Here is a 25,000-nt window from a genome sequence, read left to right as displayed (position 1 = left end):
CTTTCTTGGCCACACGAAGCCTGACACTGGCAAAGTCTTTCACGTTCCTTATAACGCCTGTCATCTGTTCCATGCTTGCAGACAACGCGATATGACTTTTGGTGGAGAGGTACTGTCTGAGATGCGAGGCCCTGCCGCCCGGCAAGTTGGGCGAGGCACTCTTCACCAGCCTCCTCCTCCTGCCCATGCGCTGCTTTCGGCCGACGGATCGGATGCTGGATGACTTCGTCGCGAGACGTCCTTGTGCGGGTGTGCAGTCGCTCGAGTTCTCTAACAGAAAAGAACTGGGCTTCCCGCGTGACAAGGTGCTGTAGCTGCTAGAGAACAGCCTCGACGTCTCACCGCTGTCGAGGTACGACGTTGCTTTGGGGCCGTTCGGCAGAGAACTGTCCCATGACTTTCTAGAGAAGGGCGCAACACTACCGGAGGAAAACAATCTCTTCTTTTTGCCCTCGTAATACCCAGACCCGCTGGAGGATGACTGGTTTCCGCCGTTTCCGCCGTTAGACTTGTGAGAGAATGAACGGGTACCCGTGCTGGATCTGTGGGATGAGGAGGAAGTTCCGACACTGAATCTGAACGCCATCATTCGAGAGGTGTCAGAAGAGAGATTCCTCGTTTTCATCATTTGTTTTTCCTCATCGCTACGTGCTGGAACCAGCGTATTTGAAGTTGCATGCTTTAAACTATCCGAGGACAATGCAGAATCATTTATGGAGAACTGTCGCACAGGAGTCGCTCTCGGGATGCCTGTACATGCCAATGCCGGTGTCACGCCAAACTCTGATTGGGAAGATTGACCCTCCCCGTGAACCCTGGAGCCTGGTTCTGATGGCTGCGTGACTCTATCGCCAGTCAGTAACGTTAAGCTTCCCCTGGTCTCTTTCACGTTGGAAGAGGAGTCTTGCTCTGAGAACGGAAACGACGATTCTATCGACGGCTCTTCTACATTGCCCTTTGCGAGCAGTCTACGAGAAGCGGACCCACTCTCCCGTGGACTCGTCAATGAAGAGCAGGTGTGAGGTCCAATGGGCGCTACCTCTATTACCTGCCCGAGAGGTGCATCGGGATCTGCGGTCCGTCTGGCTACATCAGGCTTTTTCATTTCCCCGCCAGGGTTCACAACAGATATATTTCGCTCTTTTGTAGCTGATGCGGAGAAACGTTTCAATTGCACGTTCTGCAGCATCTGTCTCGCCCCGAAACCATCAGCTTTTACAGGAGTCACCGGATCTGTGCCACTTTTATCCTTTGGCACAGCATGAGCCCTCCCCTTTCTTTCTGCACCCTGGCCTATCCGAGATGTCCAGAATCGTGTCAATGCTTTCACCGCCTCGGTTTCCCAAAGGCTAGAGTGAGTCAAAGTGTGGCCGGCAGACGACATGTTGCCGGAGCTCTCAATAGTGGACAGTCTCCAGTTGCTCTGCGTGCTGTCATATTGAGAGAGGGTGGCGTTGGAGGGAGTGTCCTTGAGGTCGTCAGCCGACCTCACCTCGCGCGAGGGCCCTGTGTAAAAAGGACGAGTCGAGGAGCGAGAAGAGTTCCTCCTCTGGTTCGCCATGATGGGGCAACTGGCGGGGGATGAGAGACTAACAGCTTGCTCAGAGCGCGAGGTGAACACAGCCATGTTCTTTTTGTGCTTGTGGATCGCCTGTGCGTGTTTTGTAGCCGACCTATAGATTATGCCGTGGCCCAAAAAGGGAAGGGCGCTGAGGAACAAGAACAGGGCGGCGTTGGCCTGGGCGCCCCAGTCCGAATCGTACAACAGGGCATACACGGAGCAGAGAGGGTAACGTTCGGGTCCAGGCAACACTCTCAGGCACGTCCCGAACGTCAAGCTCAACGACCAGCCGGACACAATGAGAGTCATGGCCTTGACTCGCGTCACCTTGCTGAGGTAGAAGAAGGGGAAGCGGATGAAGAGGACGCGATCAAAGGCGATGAGGAAGACGGTGGTCAGGCTGCAGGTGATGGTGACAGACAGGTAAATCTTGAAGGCAGTGCACCACGCCGGGTTGGTGTCAAACCAGGAGCCTATGTCACGGTCCAGCCACAGCATGGTCAGCAAGGCGTTGATGGCGACCAGACTGTCCGCCACAGACAGGGCCGCGGCGTACAAAATCCGAATGTTGCGCATGCGACGGTTCCTGTACACGGTCACCAGCGTGAGCGAGTTGACGAATAGAGTCAGTAGCAAGTACACGGCGAGACACGCCATAGACACCGGGTAGTCAAGGCTCCCTGTGGTGACTCCCTCCCCCGGCTTGCCCACGATGAGGCCAGAATTGGCGTCAGCGTCATGCGGCCATTTTAAGGGTCTGGGTAAGCTTGAGATTGAGCTGTTGAAAGGCAGGATGAGGTAGGAGGAAGCGTTGGTGCCGGGTCCGCCCTGTGTCAATGTTGTGTTCGGCCTCAGTCCAAGCGGCGCCATTGCGTTGACCTAGTCCAACTGCGTCGCAGAGATCACACCCAGGTGTGAGCTTCGCTCTTGCTGCTGTTTTTTGTTGCCAGACGACGTCCGTGGTTCTTGAGTTTTTAGGACAGTCAAATAATGCCAGCTGATGAATCACTGACTTACTGCTCCCCTTTGGTTCATGGTATTTCTGACCGGAATCAGGTTCATGGACAACGTGCTCTGTAATTCCAAATCCAAGAAACCCACAGTAACTGCTACTCACAGAGTGTCACAGCGCAAACTGATTTCAGCGATATAAGACTGATCGTTTTGACAAAGAACTCGAGAAAGCAAGTGTTACGGAACTTCAGAAATACACAACCTCTGAAAGTTCGAACAAGAAGAAAAAGTCTCCTTCTATCTACTACCAAATACTATACGTCATTTATAAATACACTAATAGCAAATGACGTCATTTCGAGCTAAAGGAATGTCTGGCACCAAACGTCATCTTTGGGCTCCATGACTCTTCAAAGCTGAAAGTTACTATTATGATTTTGTCAATCTTTTCGTTTTGTTGTATCCGTCTGTCTTTCTTTCTTTCTCTGACTAAATCGTACGCGCATGTGTGTGTGTGTATGTGTGTGTGTGTGTGTGTGTGTGTGTGTGTGTGTATGTGTGTGTGTGTGTGTGTATGTGTGTGTGTGTGTATGTGTGTGTGTGTGTGTGTGTGTGTAAGCAGGGGGATGGGTGTGTGGGTGTGCGTGTGTGATGTGTGTCTGTCTGTGTATGTGTTTGCTTGTTTGTGTGTGTGCGTGTGTGCATAAGTGTGTGTCAGTATGTTTGAGTTTCTGTGTGTGTGTGTGTGTGTGTGTGTGTATGTGTACGTGTGTGTGTTTGTGTGTGTGTGTGTATGTGTACGTGTGTTTGTGTGTGTGTGTGTGTGAGTGTGTGGGCGGGGTAGTGTGTGCGTGCGTATGCACATGCGCGGTGGTGTGTGTGTAGGTGCGTGCGTGTCTGTGGCCATGTTGCCGTCGATCAATGAGAATAATCTCATTTTTCTATCAAAATGATTGTAAGCTTACATAAACACACACACACACACACACACACACACACACACACACACACACACACTCACGCACAGACTCTCACTCTCACATACAAGCACACACACACACAAACACACACACACACACACACATTCACGCACACATTCTCACTCTCACACACACACACACACACACACACACACACACACACACACACACGCTCACACATACACACATTCACGCACACATTCTCACTCTCTCTCACACACACACACACACACACACACACACACACACACACACACACAAACATACACACACACAAAAAAAATACACACACATACACACACACACACACACACACACACACACACACACACACACACAGGCATGTTTAAAAAAATCTGTATCAGAAAATGCTTTTTTCAAACAAGTAAATAGCTGCATAGTCCCCTGCCTTGTGTAACCAACAAGCAAGCACAAAACATTGCCTTTTTTTTTAAGAACATTGAGTTGCATAAATTCGCGCAACATTTTCGAATGAGGTCAATTAGGGAAACATGTACGGATTTGTCCGTCCTCCTGGAGTAACATTATATCAACATTTTCGTCCGTAATCTGCTTAGCTGACTTTTCTACATTGTGGAAATCAATACCATTGTCGTCACACAACGTAAAATGAGCTCAGTGGCAAATGAAAATAAAAGACACACAAAGACCGATGAAAACATAAATCCTAAAATGTGACCCTCCACCACGAAATGAGTCGCATGTCACCTCGCGCGGTTCTGCGCTGGGCTTAATATAAGCCCGGGGAGTGTCTGGTAACAGTGTGAGGGTCACCTTAGTCACAGGCTTATAACTCAAACAGTTTTCGCTCTTTTCTAAAACGGTTTTCACCACTGGATAGAGCATACAAATCTCTTTATGAAAATGTAAAAATATAAAAATCATGCAAAGGTGACATGCGACTCATTCCGTGGTGGAGGGTCACAAATAAACTAGCTATTGCCTGGAAACGTAAAACAAATGTGTCTGAACTGTCTAAGAAATTAAAGAAAATCACATACATGTTCAAAACCTTTGGAATGAAACTACTCTTCACAAACAGTTTTGGGTGACGAGACCCCTATTTCGTTTCTACAACACAGCAGTTTTGCAATCGCCCCGCGAAATTCTCTGTCCCCCAAAGCGTACACAGCAAAATTGGCGGCTGAATTGAAAGCCGCCAGAAACCCAGTCAGCAGAACAAGCTCCTGTTTAACCTTCGTCGGTCCGATCAGACCGATCAGAATGTAGGGCGTCCAACAAACGAAGAGAACAACGAACACTCCCGCCATTTTCTGTACTATTTTTAGACTCAGCTTCGCTTCCAGGTTCGATTCGCGCCTGCGCTTTTTCGGTGCCACAGTCTGCAGCGATGGTAGATTGTGAGTGTTAGTTTCGTACACTGAAGTTTCCGCGTCAGTGATGCTAATGTTGTGGGTTTGTGTGGCTCGAATCGCTCTGGTCTGCTTCACAGCCGTTCTGATCACGATTCCGTAAGACAAGAAGAGAGTGAAACAGAGGAGGAAGAACAGGACTCCGTGTACGTATCCCGCTACGCCAGAATCGTACAGCAAAGCCTTGGCATCACACCCGGGGTACTTCTGTTCGGAAGGAGCTACGCGGATGGGAATGGCGGTCACGAAGGAGGCCACCCACGCAAGCACAATGGCGGTCTTGACCTTGGATTTGGTCACCACCCGGAGGTACCAGAACGGGTGTCGGATGTACAGGAAGCGATCCACCCCGATGAGAACGATGGTGAAAATGCTGGTGAGCTCGTTGACGTGAAGCAGGCATTTGAAGAACATGCAGAGCGCGGGGTGCGCCTCGAAGTACCCGTGACTTGCCGGGTAGGTCCATGGGATGGCGATCAGCTGGTTGACGGACACCACGAGGTCCGAGACTGCCAGGGACGTGATGTAGGTGTTGGGGATGGTCTGCAGCCTGGGGGTCATCGCCATGACGACCAGGGTCAACACGTTGACCGTTGCTATGGCGACGAACATGCAGACCTGCGCAACCATGGTGACGTACGGTGATGACGGGTTCCAGTCAGGACTCGACGTGTTGGACGCAGTCGCAGCCATTGCTGCCGATGTGTGTAAGTTTGTCCGCGGGAAATAAGTCACACTTCTGCAAACGCTAACAGCTCAAATAAATCACACTTCTGTAAACACTGAAAGCTCAAATAATTCACACATTTGCAAACACGAAAAGCTCAAATAAGTCACACTTCTGTAAACACAGAAGCTCAAACAAGTCACACTTCTGCAAACATTAAAAGCTGGAACATCGAACCAGGGCAAACATTAAAAGCTGGAACATCGAACCAGGGCAAACATTAGAAGCTGGAACATCGAACCAGGGCAAATGCAGTTTTGTTTGAGTTAGTGGTCTGCCAACTGAACGTCATCCTCTGTAAAGTTGTGTCAGATTTGTTCTGATTGATAACGTCTAACGGCGAGAAGTCATACGAGACGGAGTCAGCGCACAGATCGTTCAGAGTTACACAACCGCAAGCACTGCATCACTTCGAAGACTTAGAGCTGGAAAACACACTTGGGTAAACGCAATGTTATGAGAGACAGTGATCCAAAGAGTGAAGGGCATCTTATGTCGAACAGTAGTTGGTCTGCTGTGGTAAATCTCCCCTGATGTAGAGCAGCGACACCTGTCGGAGGGAATTCGAACATTACGTCACGCTCATAAGAAAAATACCTATCTCAGTGTTGGGCATTTCTGTAGTGAAACTACAGGGGAAGCTACTGGAAGGGTATTTATCATGTGTTAGAGAGTACAAACTCTCAGACCATCGGAAACCATTGCCACGGTAACGTAAGCAAAACTACCGATCTCGTTTCTTGAGTTAGGCACTTTCTCTGCATGATACAGGAAGACTTGTTTTGAGAATGTGAAAGTATGCAAAAGCTCTTTGTGGGTTGTTAGGACATACGACGCACTGCAGATTATGCCAGCCCGCTACACGTTGCGTGAAAGGAAAACAGGCCAAGTACTCGTCATAATCCCTATCGCAGCATCAATAACATGCAGTGCGTCGTCTGTGCAGCTGAAACTGCGCAGGTATATTCTGCCCGTAAGAGTAAAACAATCAGGCTATGTGCGTTCATTGCAATTGTTGCCAGCGAAAAGCGAGGTTTAAAAGTACGCGCGTTATTTCCTTGACCGAACGCAAATACTTCCTAAGCATGAGTAATTGCCGACGCGCTTAGCATCCCGCTTGCGTTTTTGAAACCAACTTTTGCTTCCTCGTCAATACGGTTAACACAGACAGAAGCATACAAATGCGTTTTTGTAACTGAAACCGCCATAGTGTACGCAAAGAGTACGCACCAAGTACTTGAATGGCATGTGATTCTCTATCTTTTTTAAAGTATGTATAGTTTCTCTATTGCCATCTGCTCGCCAGATTTTTAACCCGATGAAAAGAAATAGATTGTGTTGTTGAGACTGAAACCGTCCTAATTCATGCAAAAGCACTCTCGAAGTTACTAAAATGGCGTGTGATTACTTATTTCAGAAGTATGGATTTGCTAGTGATTCCCGTTGATGCACTATGCAATATGTTTGGGTTTTTAAATATCCATTGAAACTCGATCATCATGTTCCAACAAGGTCGATGTGTCATACCCCGGGGTTTCTGAAACAAAGACCATAAAAGTGTTAATTGTCGCAGGTTAAATTGCTATTCAGCTCATCGATCGACTCACGCACAGTCAGCCACACTCACAGAGACAGATTGGTTCACACAGACATAGCCACACACACACACACACACACACACACACACACACACACACAGACACACATACACACACACACACACACACACACACACACACACACACACACGCACAGACACACACACCTACCAACAACCACACACAAATAAAGATATATACCAACGACAAAACACGCCGGAAACACATAATCATGATTTTTACAACTTCGATTCGTCATTTCGCGATTCTCTCCATTTAAAAAAATCAAGTGTCTGTTTATTTTTAAGTTTCTATTGTTATGTTAATGATGGTATTTCCAGCAATATTTTGACTTGTATGCAAACAAACGTATAACTGATAACTCTTTCATGTGTCAGTGCCCAGGTTCCTTCACGTAGCTCTTTCTCAAAAATCATATTTAAAAATGACACACACCCGCTGTGCGAGTTAAAGCTGCACTCTATGCCAACCGACTGTTTCAAAAGAGTAGGAAACTTCTGATAAAAGTCGTTTTCTCAGTAACTGCATAACCACACAATACGATCATAGTACGTTTGTATGTGCGGTAAGTGTAATTAAATTGAGAAATATCTCTCCTCCTCCTCCTCCTCCTCCTCCTCCTCTCTCTCTCTCTCTGTCTCTGTCTCTCTCTCTGTCTCTCTCTCTCTCTCTCTGTGTGTCTGTGTGTGTGTGTGTGTGTGTGTCTCTCTCTCTCTCTCTCTCTCTCTCTCTCTCTCTCTCTCTGTTTTCTTCCTTCGTCTACGTTCGTGGGCTGCAACCCCCGCCGTGTGTATTGTTTTGTGTACGTGCGTGCGTGTATGTGTGCGTGCGTGCGTGCGCGTGTGTTTGTGTGTATGTATGTGTGTGTGTGTGTGTGTGTGTGTGTGTGTGTGTGTGTGTGTGTGTGTGTGTGTGTGTGTGTGTGTGTGTGTGTGTGTGCGATAACTTATTTGCACCGAATAGTATAATCATAAAGTAACGCCGTCTCCGTCATAGATGTATAGATATATAGATATATATATAGCTATTCTGATGAACACGTGGGGGAATTCGGGGGCTGTGATTGGATGGTCTCTTCCGATCATCAAAGCATAATGCGGCGGAAGTCGGCCATTTTACTCAATATCCAAAAGCATATTGCCGATAACAAAGACGCATGGTTCCGGTTTCTTCCACGTGTATAAAGTACACGCATACCTCGCCAAGTTTGTTTCTGTGACTAGTCGACAGACGATGCCATTTGCTTTTGTGTGTTTTTGTTGTTGCTTACTGTACATGACATACATTACGTGTAAAATCCAGTTCTTTAACAGGCAACAAACCTTGCAAATTTCCAGAAGATGCAATCTGTAGCGACCTATCTCTGATTCTAGCAGACGATCTCTCCAATGTTTAACACAAAATCAGCAAACTCTCCTGTCACATAGAACGTCCATTGTATAGTGCAATGTTGAAATGAAGTTACCGGTCTGAAACATTTAGTCGTTTCTTCTGAGACAATCCTTGTTCTCTTATCATCTACAGATTTACCGCAGTCTTCACCACGCGAATTCCCAACAGAAGTCAGACTTTCGAACATACAATATACGTAGGCAAGCATGATACGTCATGACGTCATATGATTCCTAGCATATTGACGTAATGCTAAACATCCGGTTATCTCGAGTTTTCTTCGTAATACATGTCCGTGGGTTTTTCAATGTTCGGTTATTTCCGTGGCTTCATGCGGAAAGGGAACCGTCGTCTGCAATCAGCGACATGGACCATTCTGGTACTTGTTGCTGACAAAAACATGATTTTAACACAGAATTTAATGTCAGAATAGCTATATAAACGCTATTGTGTTTTCATCGTAGCAATAGGGTCCGATATTTAGACTCGAACAAGTATAATGCGACTCGTCTTCGACTCGTCAGCATTATACTTGTATCGTCTAAATATCGGGCCCTATTGCTGCGCTGAAAACACAATAGCTGGTAATATATATGTATAACTTCTAGTCTCTTTTTCTTTGTTTTTTCTTCCTTTTTATATTTAGTCAAGTTTTGACTAAATATTTTAACATCGAGGGGGAATCGAAACGAGGGTCGTGGTGTATGTGTGTGTGTGTGTGTGTGCGTGCGTGTGTGTGCGTGTGTGTGTGTGTGTAGAGCGATTCAGACTAAACTACTGGACCGATCTTTATGAAATTTTGCATGAGAGTTCCTGGGTATGAAATCCCCGAACGTTTTTTTCATTTTTTTGATAAATGTCTTTGATGACGTCATATCCGGCTTTTCGTGAAAGTTGAGGCGGCACTGTCACGCCCTCATTTTTCAACCAAATTGGTTGAAATTTTGGTCAAGTAATCTTCGACGAAGCCCGGGGTTCGGTATTGCATTTCAGCTTGGTGGTTTAAAAATTAATTAATGACTTTGGTCATTAAAAATCGGAAAATTGTAAAAAAAAATAAAAATTTATAAAACGATCCAAATTTACGTTTATCTTATTCTCCATCATTTGCTGATTCCAAAAACATATAAATATGTTATATTCGGATTAAAAACAAGCTCTGAAAATTAAATATATAAAAATTATTATCAAAATTAAATTGTCCAAATCAATTTAAAAACACTTTCATCTTATTCCTTGTCGGTTCCTGATTCCAAAAACATATAGATATGATATGTTTGGATTAAAAACACGCTCAGAAAGTTAAAACAAAGAGAGGTACAGAAAAGCGTGCTATCCTTCTTAGCGCAACTACTACCCCGCTCTTCCTGTCAATTTCACTGCCTATGCCGTGAGCGGTGGACTACGAGTATACGGTCTTGCTGCGTTGCATTGCGTTCAGTTTCATTCTGTGAGTTCGACAGCTACTTGACTAAATATTGTATTTTCGCCTTACGCGACTTGTTATATTTAGTCAAGTTTTGACTAAATATTTTAACATCGAGGGGGAATCGAAACGAGGGTCGTGGTGTATGTGTGTGTGTGTGTGTGTGTATGTGTGTGTGTATGTGTGTGTATGTGTGTGTGTGTGTGTGTGTATGTGTGTGTGTGTGTGTGTGTGCGTGCGTGCGTGCGTGCGTGTAGAGCGATTCAGACCAAACTACTGGGCCGATCTTTATGAAATTTTACATGAGAGTTCCTGGGATTGATATCCCCGAACATTTTTTTTCCTTTTTTCGATAAATGTCTTTGATGACGTCATATCCGGCTTTTCGTGAAAGTTGAGGCGGCACTGTCACGCTCTCATTTTTCAACCAAATTGGTTGAAATTTTGGTCAAGTAGTCTTCGACGAAGCCCGGACTTCGGTATTGCATTTCAGCGTGATGGCTTAAAAATTAATTAATGACTTTGGTCATTAAAAATCTGAAAATTGTAAAAAAAAATAAAAAATTATAAAACGATCCAAATTTACGTTTATCTTATTCTCCATTATTTTCTGATTCCAAAAACATATAAATATGTTATATTTGAATTAAAAACAAGCTCTGAAAATTAAAAATATAAAAATTATTATCAAAATTAAATTTTCCAAATCAATTTAAAAACACTTTCATCTTATTCCTTGTCGGTTCCTGATTCCAAAAACATATAGATATGATATGTTTGGATTAAAAACACGCTCAGAAAGTTAAAACGAAGAGAGGTATAGAAAAGCGTGCTATCCTTCTCAGCGCAACTACTAAACCGCTCTTCTTGTCAATTTCACTGCCTGAACGGTGGACTGACGATGCTATGAGTATACGGTCTTGCTGAAAAATTGCATTGCGTTCAGTTTCATTCTGTGAGTTCGACAGCTACTTGACTAAATATTGTATTTTCGCCTTACGCGACTTGTTACATTTAGTCAAGTTTTGACTAAATGTTTTAACATAGAGGGGGAATCGAGACGAGGGTCGTGGTGTATGTGTGTGTGTCTGTCTGTGCGTGTGTTTGTGTGTGTGTGTGCGTGTGTGTGTGTGTGTGTGTGTGTGTGTGTGTGTGTGTCTGTCTGTCTGTCTGTCTGTCTGTCTGTCTGTGCGTGTGTGTGTGTAGAGCGATTCAGACTAAACTACTGGACCGATCTTTATGAAATTTGACATGAGAGTTCCTGGGTATGATATCCCCGGACGTTTTTTATCCTTTTTTCGATAAATACCTTTGATGACGTCATATCCGGCATTTTATAAAAGTTGAGGCGGCACTGTCGCACCCTCATTTTTCAATCAAATTGATTGAAATTTTGGCAAAGCAATCTTCGACAAAGGCCGGGGTTCGGTATTGCATTTCAGCTTAGTGGCTTAAAGACTAATGAGTGAGTTTGGTCATTAAAAATCGGAAACTTGTAATTAAGATTATTTTTTTATTAAACGATCCAAAAACAATTTCATCTTATTCTTTATCATGTTCTGATTCCAAAAACATATAAATATGTTATATTTGGATTAAAAAAAAAAGCTCTGAAAATTAAAATTATAAAAATTATGATCAAAGTTAAATTTTCGAAATCGATTTAAAAACAATTTCGTCTTATTCCTTGTCGGTTCCTGATTCCAAAAACATATAGATATGATATGTTTGAATTAAAAACACGCTCAGAAAGTTAAAACGAAGAGAGGTACAGATCTAGAAAAGCGTGATATGCAGCACAGCGAAACCACTACAGCGCCAAACAGACTCGTCACTTTCACTGCCTTTTGCACCAGCGGCGGACTACGTTAAATTTCATTCTGTGAGTTCCACAGCTTGACTAAATGTAGTAATTTCGCCTTACGCGACTTGTTTTCTACTCTCTTGACTTTCACTGGTCAGCCACGAGTTGCATGAGAGGTTTTGAAACTGAAAAATGAATATGTTGAAAACCCATACGTGTCATGGACAGTGCTGACTCTCTGATTCACGACGATCGGCTTGCATTTGGACATTTCAAAGTGATGATCGTGGGTTGACGCTTGCCAAACCCATATTGAAGTGCGACGGAGCGAAGATCTTTAAAATCGCTGTGCCTCATTTGATTAAGAGGTTTTAATTATTCTGTCAAGGTTTTCAAGAGTTGTGTATGATTTATGCATTAGAACGTGAGTCAAACGATAGCACGTGGTCGTTCGGTTAAAACTGGACTGGGTGGCCGCGTGGTAACGCACTTGCGCTCGGAAGCGAGAGGTTGCGAGTTTGACCCTGGGTCAGGGCGTTAGCAATTTTCTCCCCCCTTTCCTAACCCAGGTGGTGGGTTCAAGTGCTAGTCTTTCGGATGAGACGAAAAACCGAGGTCCCTTCGTGTTCACTACATTGGGGTGTGCACGTTAAAGATCCCACGATTAACAAAAGGATCTTTCCTGGCAAAATTGTATTGGCATAGATAAAAAAAATGTCCACCAAAATACCCGTGTGACTTGGAATAATAGGCCGTGAAAAGTAGGATATGCGCCGAAATGGCTGCGATGATCTGCTGGTTGATGTGAATGCGTGATGTATTGTGTAAAAAGATTCCATCTCACACGGCATAAATAGATCCCTGCGCGCGATATAAGACTTCATATAATAATAAACCAGCAATCGCAGCGAATAACTGAATCCCACGTGTATGTTATTTCACTTTTTCATTTTCATTTTCATTACTTTATTGTCCCATCGCTGGGAAATTCGGGTCACTTACTCCCAGTGGAAAGTTAGCAGCAATAGTTATGCGTTGTCCGCTCAATATGACTCTTTCCAAACCGTACACATCGACGTTTACGATTTGGCGTGGCAAGGATTGGTTGCTCCAGTGATCGCCTACAACGTGTTTTGCCTGAGGTCACGTGATTTTCGCTTGAGGTCACGTAAGTTTAGGAAGCATGCGTGCCCAGCGATCCCAGCAGGCCATCGCCAGTAAATCATGGCTCAGATGCGCAGATTTTGGAGAAGAACAAAATGGGCATCGTGTCGAGTTGACACTGCATAACATACGGAGTCGAATGTTTGCTGTGTTTGCTGGTTTATTTTGAGGACCACGTGTTAATGCTTGACTCACGCATCTCTTCCACCACGCTTGAAAATCCTGACATAGCTATTTTCGAACATCATCTAATGATCTGCGTTGAATATTTGTTGCAAATTATTTGCATCATTGCACAGATTTTACGTGTATTTAGAGAATACTACATGGCTTGCTGTGTCGTACCAGATTTACACGAGTTGTTTTTTTAAAATATTGAACTGCGAGCGAAAGCGAGCTGTTCACTATTTGAAAAAGCAACTAGTGTAAATCTGGTACGACACAGCAAGCCATGTAGTATTCTGTTTATCCTACATACTTTACTTACGTGTATACAACTCTCCTGTGTTCACTTTCAAGTGAATAACTATCGTTCTGATATCATTTTAAAGTGAAGCTAAAGAAACCTGGTATCGTCACTGCTGTGCATCTCCTATGATCTCAATGGTATCAAGGCACGGGTCATAGAGATCAATTTAGATCTAGATCTATTTCCGGTTGTGCTATTTTCCTTCCACCATTCCTCGATGGAAAAGAGTTCGTGTTGTTTTTGTTTTAATTTTTGTCTTTGTCGTTGATCATTGTATACACAAATTACACAAACGTCATCTTGTGAGGGACCAAAAAATATTGAAACTCTCGGATGATTTTTTTGTGTGGTATCAACCTCGACCTACGGTCTCGGTTGATACCACAAAAAAATCATCCTCGAGTTTCAATATTTTTCGGTCCCTCACTCGATGACGTTGTGTAATCTCCATGTATTTGACTGAAAATGTCCTGCAGTCGAGGCAGCTAAATGGAAGACGCTTGCTTTGGAACCTCGATCTCTTCTAAAGCCTCGTGCCATCTATTACGTCAAAGCAAAGAAACGTCACTCTGAACGTGTGGCGTGACGCGTTAGTTCTAAAGATTCATCGAGGGTAATTAGCGAGCACAATTTTTGTTTCTATAATGACGTTTGTCTCGGTGACTTTAGCATCATAAGCTGTGGAAACATAGGTCCCTGCAAGACTTACTTGACATGACCTCATTTGCATGATATACACACGTCTGATTTGAACGATTATTATCTCACGGATGTCTCTCTCACGTATGTAGGATATATCATACAGCCACACATGCATGACCTTTCTCGACCGTCTGCATGCAATCATGTTTCGTAATTGTCACGATGAGTGATGAGCAGCGTAGTTTATTACACCTTGGGGGAAAGAACCGATTATTATTTCCCTCAGGTAAGCGTTTTGCGTGCACACTCGTGGTGCTGTAATTGTGAATAAACAGATTTTGCGCGAACAAATGATATGGACTCACGTAGATGGATTTTCCGATGTTTTAATTTGACAACGTTATGAAAGTGGTGAGAGCTCATTTTATTTGAAGTGATGTTGTTCAGCAATTTGTGTGTGTGTGTGTGTGTGTGTGTGTGTGTGTGTGTGTGTGTGTGTTCGGTTTTTACATTTAGTCAAGTTTTGACTAAATGTGTTAACATAGACTGGGAATCGAGACGAGGGTTGTGGGGTATGCATGTATGTATGTGTGTGTGTGTGTGTGTGTGTGTGTGTGTGTGTGTGTGTGTGTGTGTGTGTGTGTCTGTGTCTGTGTGTGTGTGTGTGTGTCTGTGTGTGTAGAACGATTCCGAGAAAAAGTACTGGACCGATCTTTATAAAACTTCACATGAGAGTTGCTGGGTATAATATCCACAAACAATCTTTTCCTTTATCCGATAAATGCGTCATATCCGGCTTTTTGTGAAAGTTGAGGCGAAACTCTCACACCCTCATTTTTATATCAATTTGATTGCAATTTTGGTCAACTAATCTTCGACTCAGTCCGGTCTAGGAGATTGCATTTCAGCGTGAAAGCTTAAGCACTAATTAATGAATTTGGTCATTAAAAATCTAAAAATTGTAATCCAAGCGGAGCGCGGGCGAAGCCCGCGCGTAGCGAGGTAGTTTTTTTTTTCATCTCCCAGCACTGAAATTTTTTTTGCCAAGTGGTGTCTGTCTGTGAACATTGTTCTAGAATTCATCTTTTAGCACAATATTAGCGACACTGTTTGGACAATTCTATTAAAATTAGGCGTACAAACTGATTTTGTTTCGGGGAATCCTCTCAGAGGATCAGAATTTTCATATAATATCATCGGAAGCTGTTACAACGGGAAAATGTGAAACTTTTGTCACTTTTTAACATGGAATTTCATCTTTGAGCGTTTCAAGCGGACTTTAATAAAATAGTTATTTGCGAATTAAGCAGCGGAAGACACTCACCGGTTCAACATGTGTATGGTCATTAAACCTCAAAACATTTCAGTAAGTGGTTTAGACAAACACCTCCGACATGTGAGGGTGACTGGTTTGTAGCTGAAGAGTTTTTTTCTAAAGTGTGTTCTAAATACAAATGACGTACTGGTAATGATGTAATGAGTTGTTCTAATCTTGTTCTTGGAACTCTTGCTGTTCCAAGCTTGTTCTTTGCAAGTCTTGGTGACGAGAACAAAGACTATCAATGAAATCTTTAGAAATAACCTCTGACAACGACGACGATGACGACGACGACGACGATAACAACAACAACAACAAATGACATCGACGACGACGACGACAACAACAACAACAACAACAACAACAACAACAACAACAACAAAAACAACAACACGAGAACAACAACAATCACGACAACGAACATGACAACAACAACACCAACAACTACGACGACAACTACAACGACTGGGTTATGATGACATCACCAATGATTTAAAGGCCGTTAAAAAATCGTTAAATCCTATTTCTTCACTGATTCTTATGAAATTTTAAAGGTAGGTTTGTTGTCCCCAACTTATTTTCACTCCATACTTTTCCAGAAGAAAAACATAATTTTGGCAGTTAAAAAACGTTAAATTTCAATTCTTCACCTATCTTTATGAAATTTAGTGGGTGGGTCCGTTGTCCCAAACTGAATTTTAAGACATACTTTTCCAGACAAAAAACCTTATTTTTGGCAGTTAAAAACCGTTAAATCTCAATTCTTCATCGATATTTATGAAATTTTGTGGGTAGGTTCGTTGTCCCCAACTGATTTTCACTCCATACTTTTCCAGAAGAAAAACATAATTTTGGCAGTTAAAAACCGTTACATTTAAATTTTCACCTATCTTTATGAAATTTAGTGGGTGGGTCCGTTGTCCCAAACTGAATTTCAAGACAAACTATTCCAGTCAAAAAAACTTATTTTTGGCAGTTAAAAACCGTTAAGTCTCAATTCTACACCGATATTTATGACATTTTGTGGGTAGGTTTGTTGTCAGATTTGACATGATGGCAGAATTGAAAGTGTGAGATATCCTGATGTTTCACAATTTATGCTGCATAATTCAGCCCCATAGGCGCTTGAATTTTAGGTGGAGTTGGGTTTTTTTTCAGCCCAAACCAGTAACCCCCACATGGTTTTCATGTCCCTTTCTGAGAGACTTCAAGAAGTTTCAATTTGACGTCATGATTAGCCTGCCGCATTAGCAAGTATGAAAACACGTCATCGATGACACATTTTAAGACAGAGAGAGAGAGAGAGAGAGAGAGAGAGAGAGAGAGAGAGAGAGAGAGAGAGAGAGAGAGAGAGAGAGAGAGAGAGAGAGAGAGAGAGAGAGAGAGAGAGAGAGAGAGAGAGAGAGAGAATCATGTACACACAGATGGACGACTTCGCTTGGGGTATGTACTGCCCGGCAGTACACATCTACTTTATTGAAATTGAAATTAAAGTAATCAACCCAAAAATGATGTTACCTTATCTTTTATTATCTCCTGAATCCGAACATATATAGATATATGCCATGTTCACTCTGAAAATGTACTTACAATAAACGAAAATATGTTTATTAGGCAAAATCATTATTACAAATAGAATTTGAGTAATCGACCTAAAATGATTTCATCATATTCTGTATAATTTATTTCATAAAAAAATATATAGGTATGCCATGTTCACCCTAAACATTTGATCGAAATTAAGAAAATAAGTACTACGTTTGCATGCTTCGCGTAGCCGAGCGTGACCCGTCTCGGTTTTTCTGCTCGCCCTGACTTACTACATTTAATCTCGGGGATGGCTGGTTTTTTAATGTTTATTGTTTAGTTTCGACCTATCATATTGACTAAATGCTTTGATTTCGCTTCACGCGACTTATTTTATTTTGTATTCTTCTTCTTCTCCTTCTTCGTTCATAGGCTGAGACTCCCACGTTCACTCATGTTTTTTTGCATGAGTGGATTTGTACGTGCATGGCCGTGTTTACCCCGCCATTCAGGCAGCATACGCCGATTTCGGGGGAGGCATGCTGGGTATGTTTGTGTTTTTATAACCCACCAAACTCTGACATGGATTACAGGATCTTTTCCGTGCGCACTTGGTCTTGTGCTTGCGTGTACACACGAAGGGGGTTAAGTCACTAGCAGGTCTGCACATAAGTTGACCTGGGAGATCGGAAACATCTCCACCCTTAACCCACCAGGCGGCAGAGGCCGGGATTTAAACTCACGACCTTCCGATTAGAAGGCCGATGTCTTACCACCACGCCACTGCGCCCGTCTTTTTATTTTGTATTAAACACTGTTCCGTTGTTGTTCCAGATGTCAGGACACATTGGTATACACTGTGGTGTGGGCCTTCTTTGTGTATCACCACATTACTGTCCCTAATAGCTTTAGAGATATGCTAGGACGTAAAGGCTAAATACATTAATTTTGGGCCATATAAACCCCTTTTTTATAGTCACATTTATAATCCATTCTAAACTTTCTAACAATAAACCATGTGATGTAAGGTGACAAACAAACAAAACAAACGATTGTTAATGAGTAATTCGCGAAGTATAAACAATGAAAAATGGACTCGACGGGCGCGTAGCCTACTGGTTAGAATATCAGCCTTCGGCGTGGAAGGTTTTGGGGTTCGAATCCCGGCTTCGCCTGGTGGGTAAAGGGTGGAGACTTTTTGATCTACCAGGTTCACTTTAGTGCTGATCTCCTAGTGCCTAATCCCCCTTCGTTTGTTTATAGGGTGTCTGAAAAAAAAGTACCCAAAAAGACATTGAAACATCAGTACCGAGAAATGGAAAAACTAATAGGTAAGCTTACACGCTAATATGTACCCCAGACCAGGAAACCTACAACAACTGAAGGCAAACATTCTCAGAGAAACACAGAACATCCCACAGGAAACATTCCCCAATGTAATGAACAATATGGCAATGAGGATGCAGTCTGTCATTGGAAAACGGGGTGGCTACATTGATCACGTGGTGTGAAGAAACCTACGATCTCAACTGAAAGCTGTGAACTGGGGACAAAACTTCTATGAACTGTCTACAATATCACCCAAAAATGATTTCAATAAAGTTTCTGACTTGTCTGTAGTATTGACAGAAAATCTGGTACTTTTTTTTTAGACACCCAGAACGCACAACAAAGGATCCTGTTGGGATTCAGAGAGTTATAGAAACACGAAAACACCAAAAAAGCCGCCCCCGGAATCGGAGTATGACTGTTTAAATGGCGGGGGGAAAAGCACCATACACGTTAAAGCTCACTCGTACCTGCGATATACTTGGGAGTCCCAGCCCACGAACGCAGAAGATGAAGAAGAAAATTGGACTAACCTTACAGTTTGAATGACATGAAGACATCATCACTGTGTGTTACGGTGAGACTAGTTTTCCTTGTTTTTGTTCTGTTGCTAAAAGCTCAGCTGTTGCTAAAAACTGTTGCTAAAAACAGCGTACTTCCTGCACATCAAAAGACACTTAATCAGAAAGCTATTGTGTCTTTTGTTGTTTGTTTATTTCCCTAAAGATGAGCCTGCAACGTTTACTTGAAAGGCCTGACGCGAGTTATAGTGACAACATGCTTCATGTGCGAAGAACAAGATAAAAGATTACTATGACGGCTTACTAGTGCCAAAACCGGGGGTTACCCATTATCACGTGATAATTACTAATTAACGCTGTCAGTTACTGTTTTCACTCGTTAGTTACTCATTTTCACGGGATAATTAGTTATTTTCACGGGAAAATGACTAATTTTTAGTTTTGGCACTAGCAATCCGTCAGGAAGTGAGCCAAAACTAAATATTAGTAATTAACAGGTGAAAGTTAGTAATTTTCCCGGGAAAATTAGCAATTAACACGTGAAAATGGTAACTTTCCCTTGATAATTACAATTATGAGGTTTTGGCACTAGTAAGCCCTATGACGGCTTACTAGTGCCAAAACCTGGGGTTACCCATTATCACGTGATAATTACTAATTAACGCTGGCAGTTACTGTTTTCACCTGTTAGTTACTCATTTTCATGGGAAAATTACTAATTTTTAGTTTTGGCACTAGCAATCCGTCAGGAAGTGAGCCAAAACTAAAAATGAGTAATTAACAGGTGAAAGTTAGTAATTATTCCAGAAAAATTAGTAATAAACACGTGAAAATGGTAATTATCAAAGGAAAATTACTAATTTTCCCTTAATTATTACAATTCTGAGGCACTAGTAAGCCGTCATTACAATCGACGCTGAACTCTTTTTGGGCTTCTCTACGCCGATTTTTCTTGTGTTTGCTACTACATATACTTTTGTGGCAACATTTGAATAAAAGACCATTTGTGTTTAATTCGACAGCAAGAGCATTAACAACAACAACAACAACAACAACAGCAACAACAACAACAACAACAACAACAACAACAATCAATCAATCAATCAATCAATCAATGAGGCTTATATCGCGCATATTCCGTGGGTACAGTTCTAGGCGCTCTGCAGTGATGCCGTGTGAGATGAAATTTTATACGGCCAGTAGATTGCAGCCATTTCGGCGCATATTTACCTTTCGCGGCCTATTATTCCAAGTCACACGGGTATAGGTAGACAATTATTAACTGTGCCGAAGCAACAACAACAACAACATCAACAACAACATCTACAACAACCACAGTAAGAAACTGCATACAACAAAACAAGCAAACGTTTGACAGGAAGAAGATAAACTATTGGCACAATCAAGCAATCACAACATAAGATGTTTGAATAAGATAAGAAATAAAAACAACCTTGGTTTGCGCAGTGCACGGCAGTCACAGTGTTGTTGTTTCCGTAGCGCACGTGTACAAACACTTGACGGGACACAGCGCGCACTGCTGCTGTTTGTCTGGCCACCACGCAAGCTGTCGTCCACTGTGAGTGCGAGATCACTTGTGCAATATTCAGTATCGTTCATTAAATGGGGTATTGGACGGTCTGGAAAAAAACCACTACTACTTTTTACCTTTAGTCAAGTTTTGACTAAATTATTTAACATAGACAGGGAATCGACACGAGGTTCGTGGTGTTTGCATGTCTGTATGTGTGTGATCGTGTGTGTGTGTGTGTGTGTGTGTGCGTGCGTGTGTGTGTGTGTGTGTGTGTGTGTGTGGAACGATTCAGAGAAAACTACTGGACCGATCTTCATGTAACTTTACATGAAAGTTCTTAAGTATGACATGATATCCCAAGACATTTTTTTCTTTTTGATAAATGTTTTTGATGACGTTATATCCGGCTTTTTGTGATTGTTAGGCGGCACTGTCACGCTCTCATTATTCAACCAAATTGGTTGAAAGTTTGGTCAAGCAATCTTTGACGAAGTCCGGACTATGGGATTGCATCGCAGCTTCGAAGCTTAAACATGAATTAATGAGTTTGCTCTTTAAATTTGTCATCAAATCGAATTTTTGTAAACAAATTTTAAGATAATTATATCGTATTCTTCATAACATTCTGAATCTAACAATATATTGACTTGTCATGTTTACTCTAAACATGTGATCACAATTAACATAAGTAGGTAAAGTAGGTACATGATTAAAATGTTAGTAATCGATCCTACATGATTTCATCTTATTTTGTATCATTTCCTGATTCCAAAAACTTACAGATATGTTATGTTTGGATTAAAAACACACTCAGAAAGTGACAAAAAAGAATAAAGCGCGCTTGCTTGTAAAGCGCCTTACTCTATTGGGCTATACTGGCTTGTCACTATCTACACTGGCTTTCCCGTGAAGCTCTATGAGCTACTTCGCTATACCAGCTTGTCACTTTATGCACGCTTGTTTCGTGCACAAGTGCGGCGTTTTCTTGGCGCATTACCTCGGGGACAAATTTATAAAGGTTTGGTGAAAAAAGAAATGCAGTTTGTTAGCTGCTACGATACTCAATAACCCCTCCCCCTCACCTCAGCTCCCACACCCACACGCACACACACAGACGCACACCCATCCACACATGCACGCAAGCATGCACGCTCACACACACACACACACACATACACAATCACACACACACACACACACACTCACAGTTACAACACGTGAAGTACGAATTTTGGGATACAAAGCATGGGGGCCTCTTTATTCATTTATATTCCACATTGAATAAACACTGACACATGACCTTCAGGTCAATGTTCACCCAAGACATTTGCCAAAATGGAACATAAAAACATACAAGACAAAACATGAAGCTGTCAGAAACAGATCATTAATTATGAATACATGTACATACGAATCACATATCTATTTCACAAACAAAAGAACACCGAATAGAGCCCCCAGACCCAAATATATAATGAGTACATTCGAGACCTAAGTCTCCTGTTTAGAGTATTTAAGACATGCAATAAAAAGCTAACCATAAAGCAGCAGCCTTCGCGGCAGATATTGCGACACCTGTACAAAGGAGGTGATGGGGAAGGTGGTGGGTTCGAATTGAAATTGCTGCTTTGCTGTAGCGCGGCTGGCGACTGAGTGACCTACAACTAACCCTCAGTTCCCTCCAGTTCCAGAGTTTCACCCTCCCTTCCTCAGTGACTACTTTCTCACGCCCACGCATACCCACCATCCGCACTCTACCTGCCCTCCCCTCCCCGCCGCTACCCCTGCTAGCCGTCAACTGTCAGATTTCCTAATTCTTCCGTTCCCATCCCTCTGCCCTAGATCTTACCCCCCCCCCCCTCCTCTGACCGTGAGAACTCTTACAGCTAAACTGCAATTTTACAAATTTTCACTTAGCTGCTACGATACTCAATAACCCCTCCCCCTCGCCTCAGCTCCCACACCCACACGCACACACACAGACGCACACCCATCCACACATGCACGCAAGCATGCACGCTCACACACACACACACACACAATCACACACACACACACACACACTCACAGTTACAACACGTGAAGTACGAATTTTGGGATACAAAGCATGGGGGCCTCTTTATTCATTTATATTCCACATTGAATAAACACGGACACATGACCTTCAGGTCAATGTTCACCCAAATAGGAAGGGGAGGCACCCATTCCTCCACCCAAAATGCGAACCAAGGGGAACCATTTTTGTTAGAGTTTCTTTGCAAACATATGTCGGTAGAAGTCCAGCATTTTGCATGGCAGCTGATCCAAATAGGAAAGGTAACAGTTCGACTGCCAGTCCCCAAGCACCTTAATAACCTCACCGGGAATCCCACAACTGAGAGCGTGGGTGGCACCACCTCTCCGGAAGCTATGGCTAGAGTAATCTTTGCCTGCCAGTGTTTTTAATTTGGCATCGAATTTCGAGCTGGCCATAGGAAAGGCCTGAGAGTTTGGAGCAGCGGGCGTAGTGCACTGGAACGATTCCACAACAGCTGTCACTGGACAGAGCGGGTGTGGTGCTATGCTTGGTAACACGATAGTGTGAGTCCGTTCTCGCCGCTGAATTGTTTTGCTCCAACGGACCACCACAGTTAAAGACCCATTCTCGTCAGCAATAAAACTGTCCCTTGTCAATTGCTTCTCAGGGTCAAACACCTGGCCGAACACATTGGACTTGCGTAACAACCCGAAAAAGAGGACAAGACATGCTGCCCAAAATATGCAGTCCTGTGTTACATGCAAACGCAACTTTCCTTTTATTTTCATTAACACCTCTGGTGTTATGGGTGTCTTCCGCTGCACAGCACATCCTTTAATCCGTTCAATGCCTTTTAGTGTACTTTTCACAAGCCACGAGTCTTGCATTGGGTTGACCAATCCACACTCTATGTGCAACAGCCTCACAATGTTAAGGTATTGTCTCACAGTTGAAGGCTTTCGAGTGCGCGCTAAATATGCAGCATATAATGTAACAGTCTCTTCATCAGCAGGCACCGGCGCAATACACAGTTTTTCACAAAAGTCAAGGTAAATCCTCAGATGCGTCGAATATGTTCTTTTAGTGTTTGTCGCAAATGTCTGTCCTCGAAAAATCGCCACTTCCCGTCTGAGCTCAACCTTGAGACCACTTGACTCGCCTATTGGACAGACATAACAAAGCCTTAGTAGACATATGTTTGGTTAAATCAAATATTTCTCCACCTTTACCATGCCACCAATTAGACAACAACACAAACAACTTAGCTATGTTGTCTCGTTCATGCAACCGAGACACAGTATCAGCCACAATATTGATGCTTCCTGACACAGAAATAGCCCGCACAACACAGTCATGTTTCGCACATATCCAAAACATTTGCCTGAGAAGCCTGTTCACAAACGCATTTCGCGAACGTCCCTTGTTGATAATGCCTTTTGTGACGGTACTATCAGTTTGCACTATTACCGTTCTGCCTCTCCACAAGGGGGCCCACTGCTTCACTGCCTGAAAAACTGCACACACCTCTTTATAATTTATATGCAGCTTTTGCGCTGCTGGCAGATCACAGTGAAACACAGTATAGAGCCAATCCCCTTGGCAGAATGCACCCGCTGCTTGATTACAAGCGTCCACGTGTACGCGCACATTTGTTTGCTCGTTGAAAAACACAGTTCCGTTGAAAACTCGTAGATAAGTAAGCCACCACGAGAGATCGCCTTTAAAGCCTGAGGTCAATCTGACCTTGTGGCTTTGCTGCTGCAGCGGGGCGATTAAGTCCAGAATACGGCGAAGAAAAAATTTCCCTCCTCGCACTGCCTGGCACGCCCAATTAAGAAGCCCAGCTATGCTCTGCAATTGGAGTTTCGTTGCCCGCTTTCTATGCTGAAACTGCCGAAGCCGCTCTTCCAGTTTGTTGAGTTTGTCTTTACCCAAGGACAAGGTGCTCGCCCGCGTGTCGATGTCCACCCCCAGAAAGGTGATTTTCTGGGTTGGCCCCACCACTTTTTTCCAGCTAATAAGGAACCCTAACTTACGCAACAACCTAATCAGACAATGCAGCGCTGCGTTGCACGTGTCGTACGTAGGGGCTACTATCAAGAAATCATCTATGTAAACTACCACATCTTTGTAACCTTTCCTGGCCATGCACCTCCTTACAGCTTGTGACAAGCGGTGAAATATAGAGGGTCCCAGACAGGACCCAAAAGGCAAGCGAGTATCAAACATATAGGTAGAGTGAGTGTCATTATGAAACTTCCATTTCAATCCCGTTACGCTGTAATTATCAGGATGAATAGCGACTGAGCGATACGCTGATTTTAAATCCACTTTTGCACACCAGTACCCAGGTTTTGCTAGTCTACAAGCCTCTTCTAGAGTTTGGAACTGAACTGGGTCAGCAGAGACATAATCATTCATAGCTGCCCCACGTGGCCTGCTAGCGTCGTGAATGACCCGTATATCACCATCATCTTTAGGTATTGCTGCCAATGCACTCACAATGTCTGGCTTAGTGTTAGTAACAATATAATGTCCTTTGCTAATCTGGTCTAGGAGTTCTTTCTCGACCCCGTCTTTATGTTGTTTGGCTGACTGATGATTTCTAACTTCAACCTTATC

The 25,000-nt window shown here is 43.2% G+C and overlaps 1 protein-coding gene and 1 long non-coding RNA gene across 6 annotated transcripts; both read right to left on the bottom strand.

Annotated features, from left to right (window-relative positions):
* Positions 1-3,836: 3,836 nt before the first annotated feature.
* On the bottom strand, positions 3,837-20,414 carry LOC138971779 (beta-3 adrenergic receptor-like). Of its 5 annotated transcripts, none has more exons than XM_070344578.1 (3): positions 20,281-20,414; positions 4,446-6,166; positions 3,837-4,190 (listed from the first exon to the last, which is right to left on the bottom strand). In XM_070344578.1, the coding sequence occupies exon 2, from the start codon at positions 5,580-5,582 to the stop codon at positions 4,542-4,544; it is 1,041 nt and encodes a 346-aa protein (XP_070200679.1). In that variant the 5' UTR covers positions 5,583-6,166; positions 20,281-20,414; the 3' UTR covers positions 3,837-4,190; positions 4,446-4,541. The 5 variants fall into 5 exon arrangements, with proteins under 5 accessions (XP_070200679.1, XP_070200677.1, XP_070200680.1 ...); XM_070344576.1 differs by having other exon boundaries at positions 4,446-7,153; positions 20,281-20,401; XM_070344579.1 differs by lacking the exon at positions 20,281-20,414 and adding an exon at positions 18,840-19,041.
* A 1,176-nt stretch (positions 20,415-21,590) lies between these two features.
* On the bottom strand, positions 21,591-24,487 carry LOC138971773 (uncharacterized). Its single transcript, XR_011457369.1, has 2 exons — positions 23,846-24,487; positions 21,591-23,537 (listed from the first exon to the last, which is right to left on the bottom strand). It is a non-coding gene; the product is annotated as an uncharacterized lncRNA (long non-coding RNA).
* Positions 24,488-25,000: the final 513 nt, after the last annotated feature.

Source organism: Littorina saxatilis, linkage group LG7, assembly GCF_037325665.1.
Source record: "Littorina saxatilis isolate snail1 linkage group LG7, US_GU_Lsax_2.0, whole genome shotgun sequence".
Taxonomy (NCBI): Eukaryota; Metazoa; Mollusca; class Gastropoda; order Littorinimorpha; family Littorinidae; genus Littorina; species Littorina saxatilis.
The sequence above is the reverse complement of the archived record's forward strand: the minus strand, read 5'-3'. Positions and strand labels throughout refer to the sequence as shown.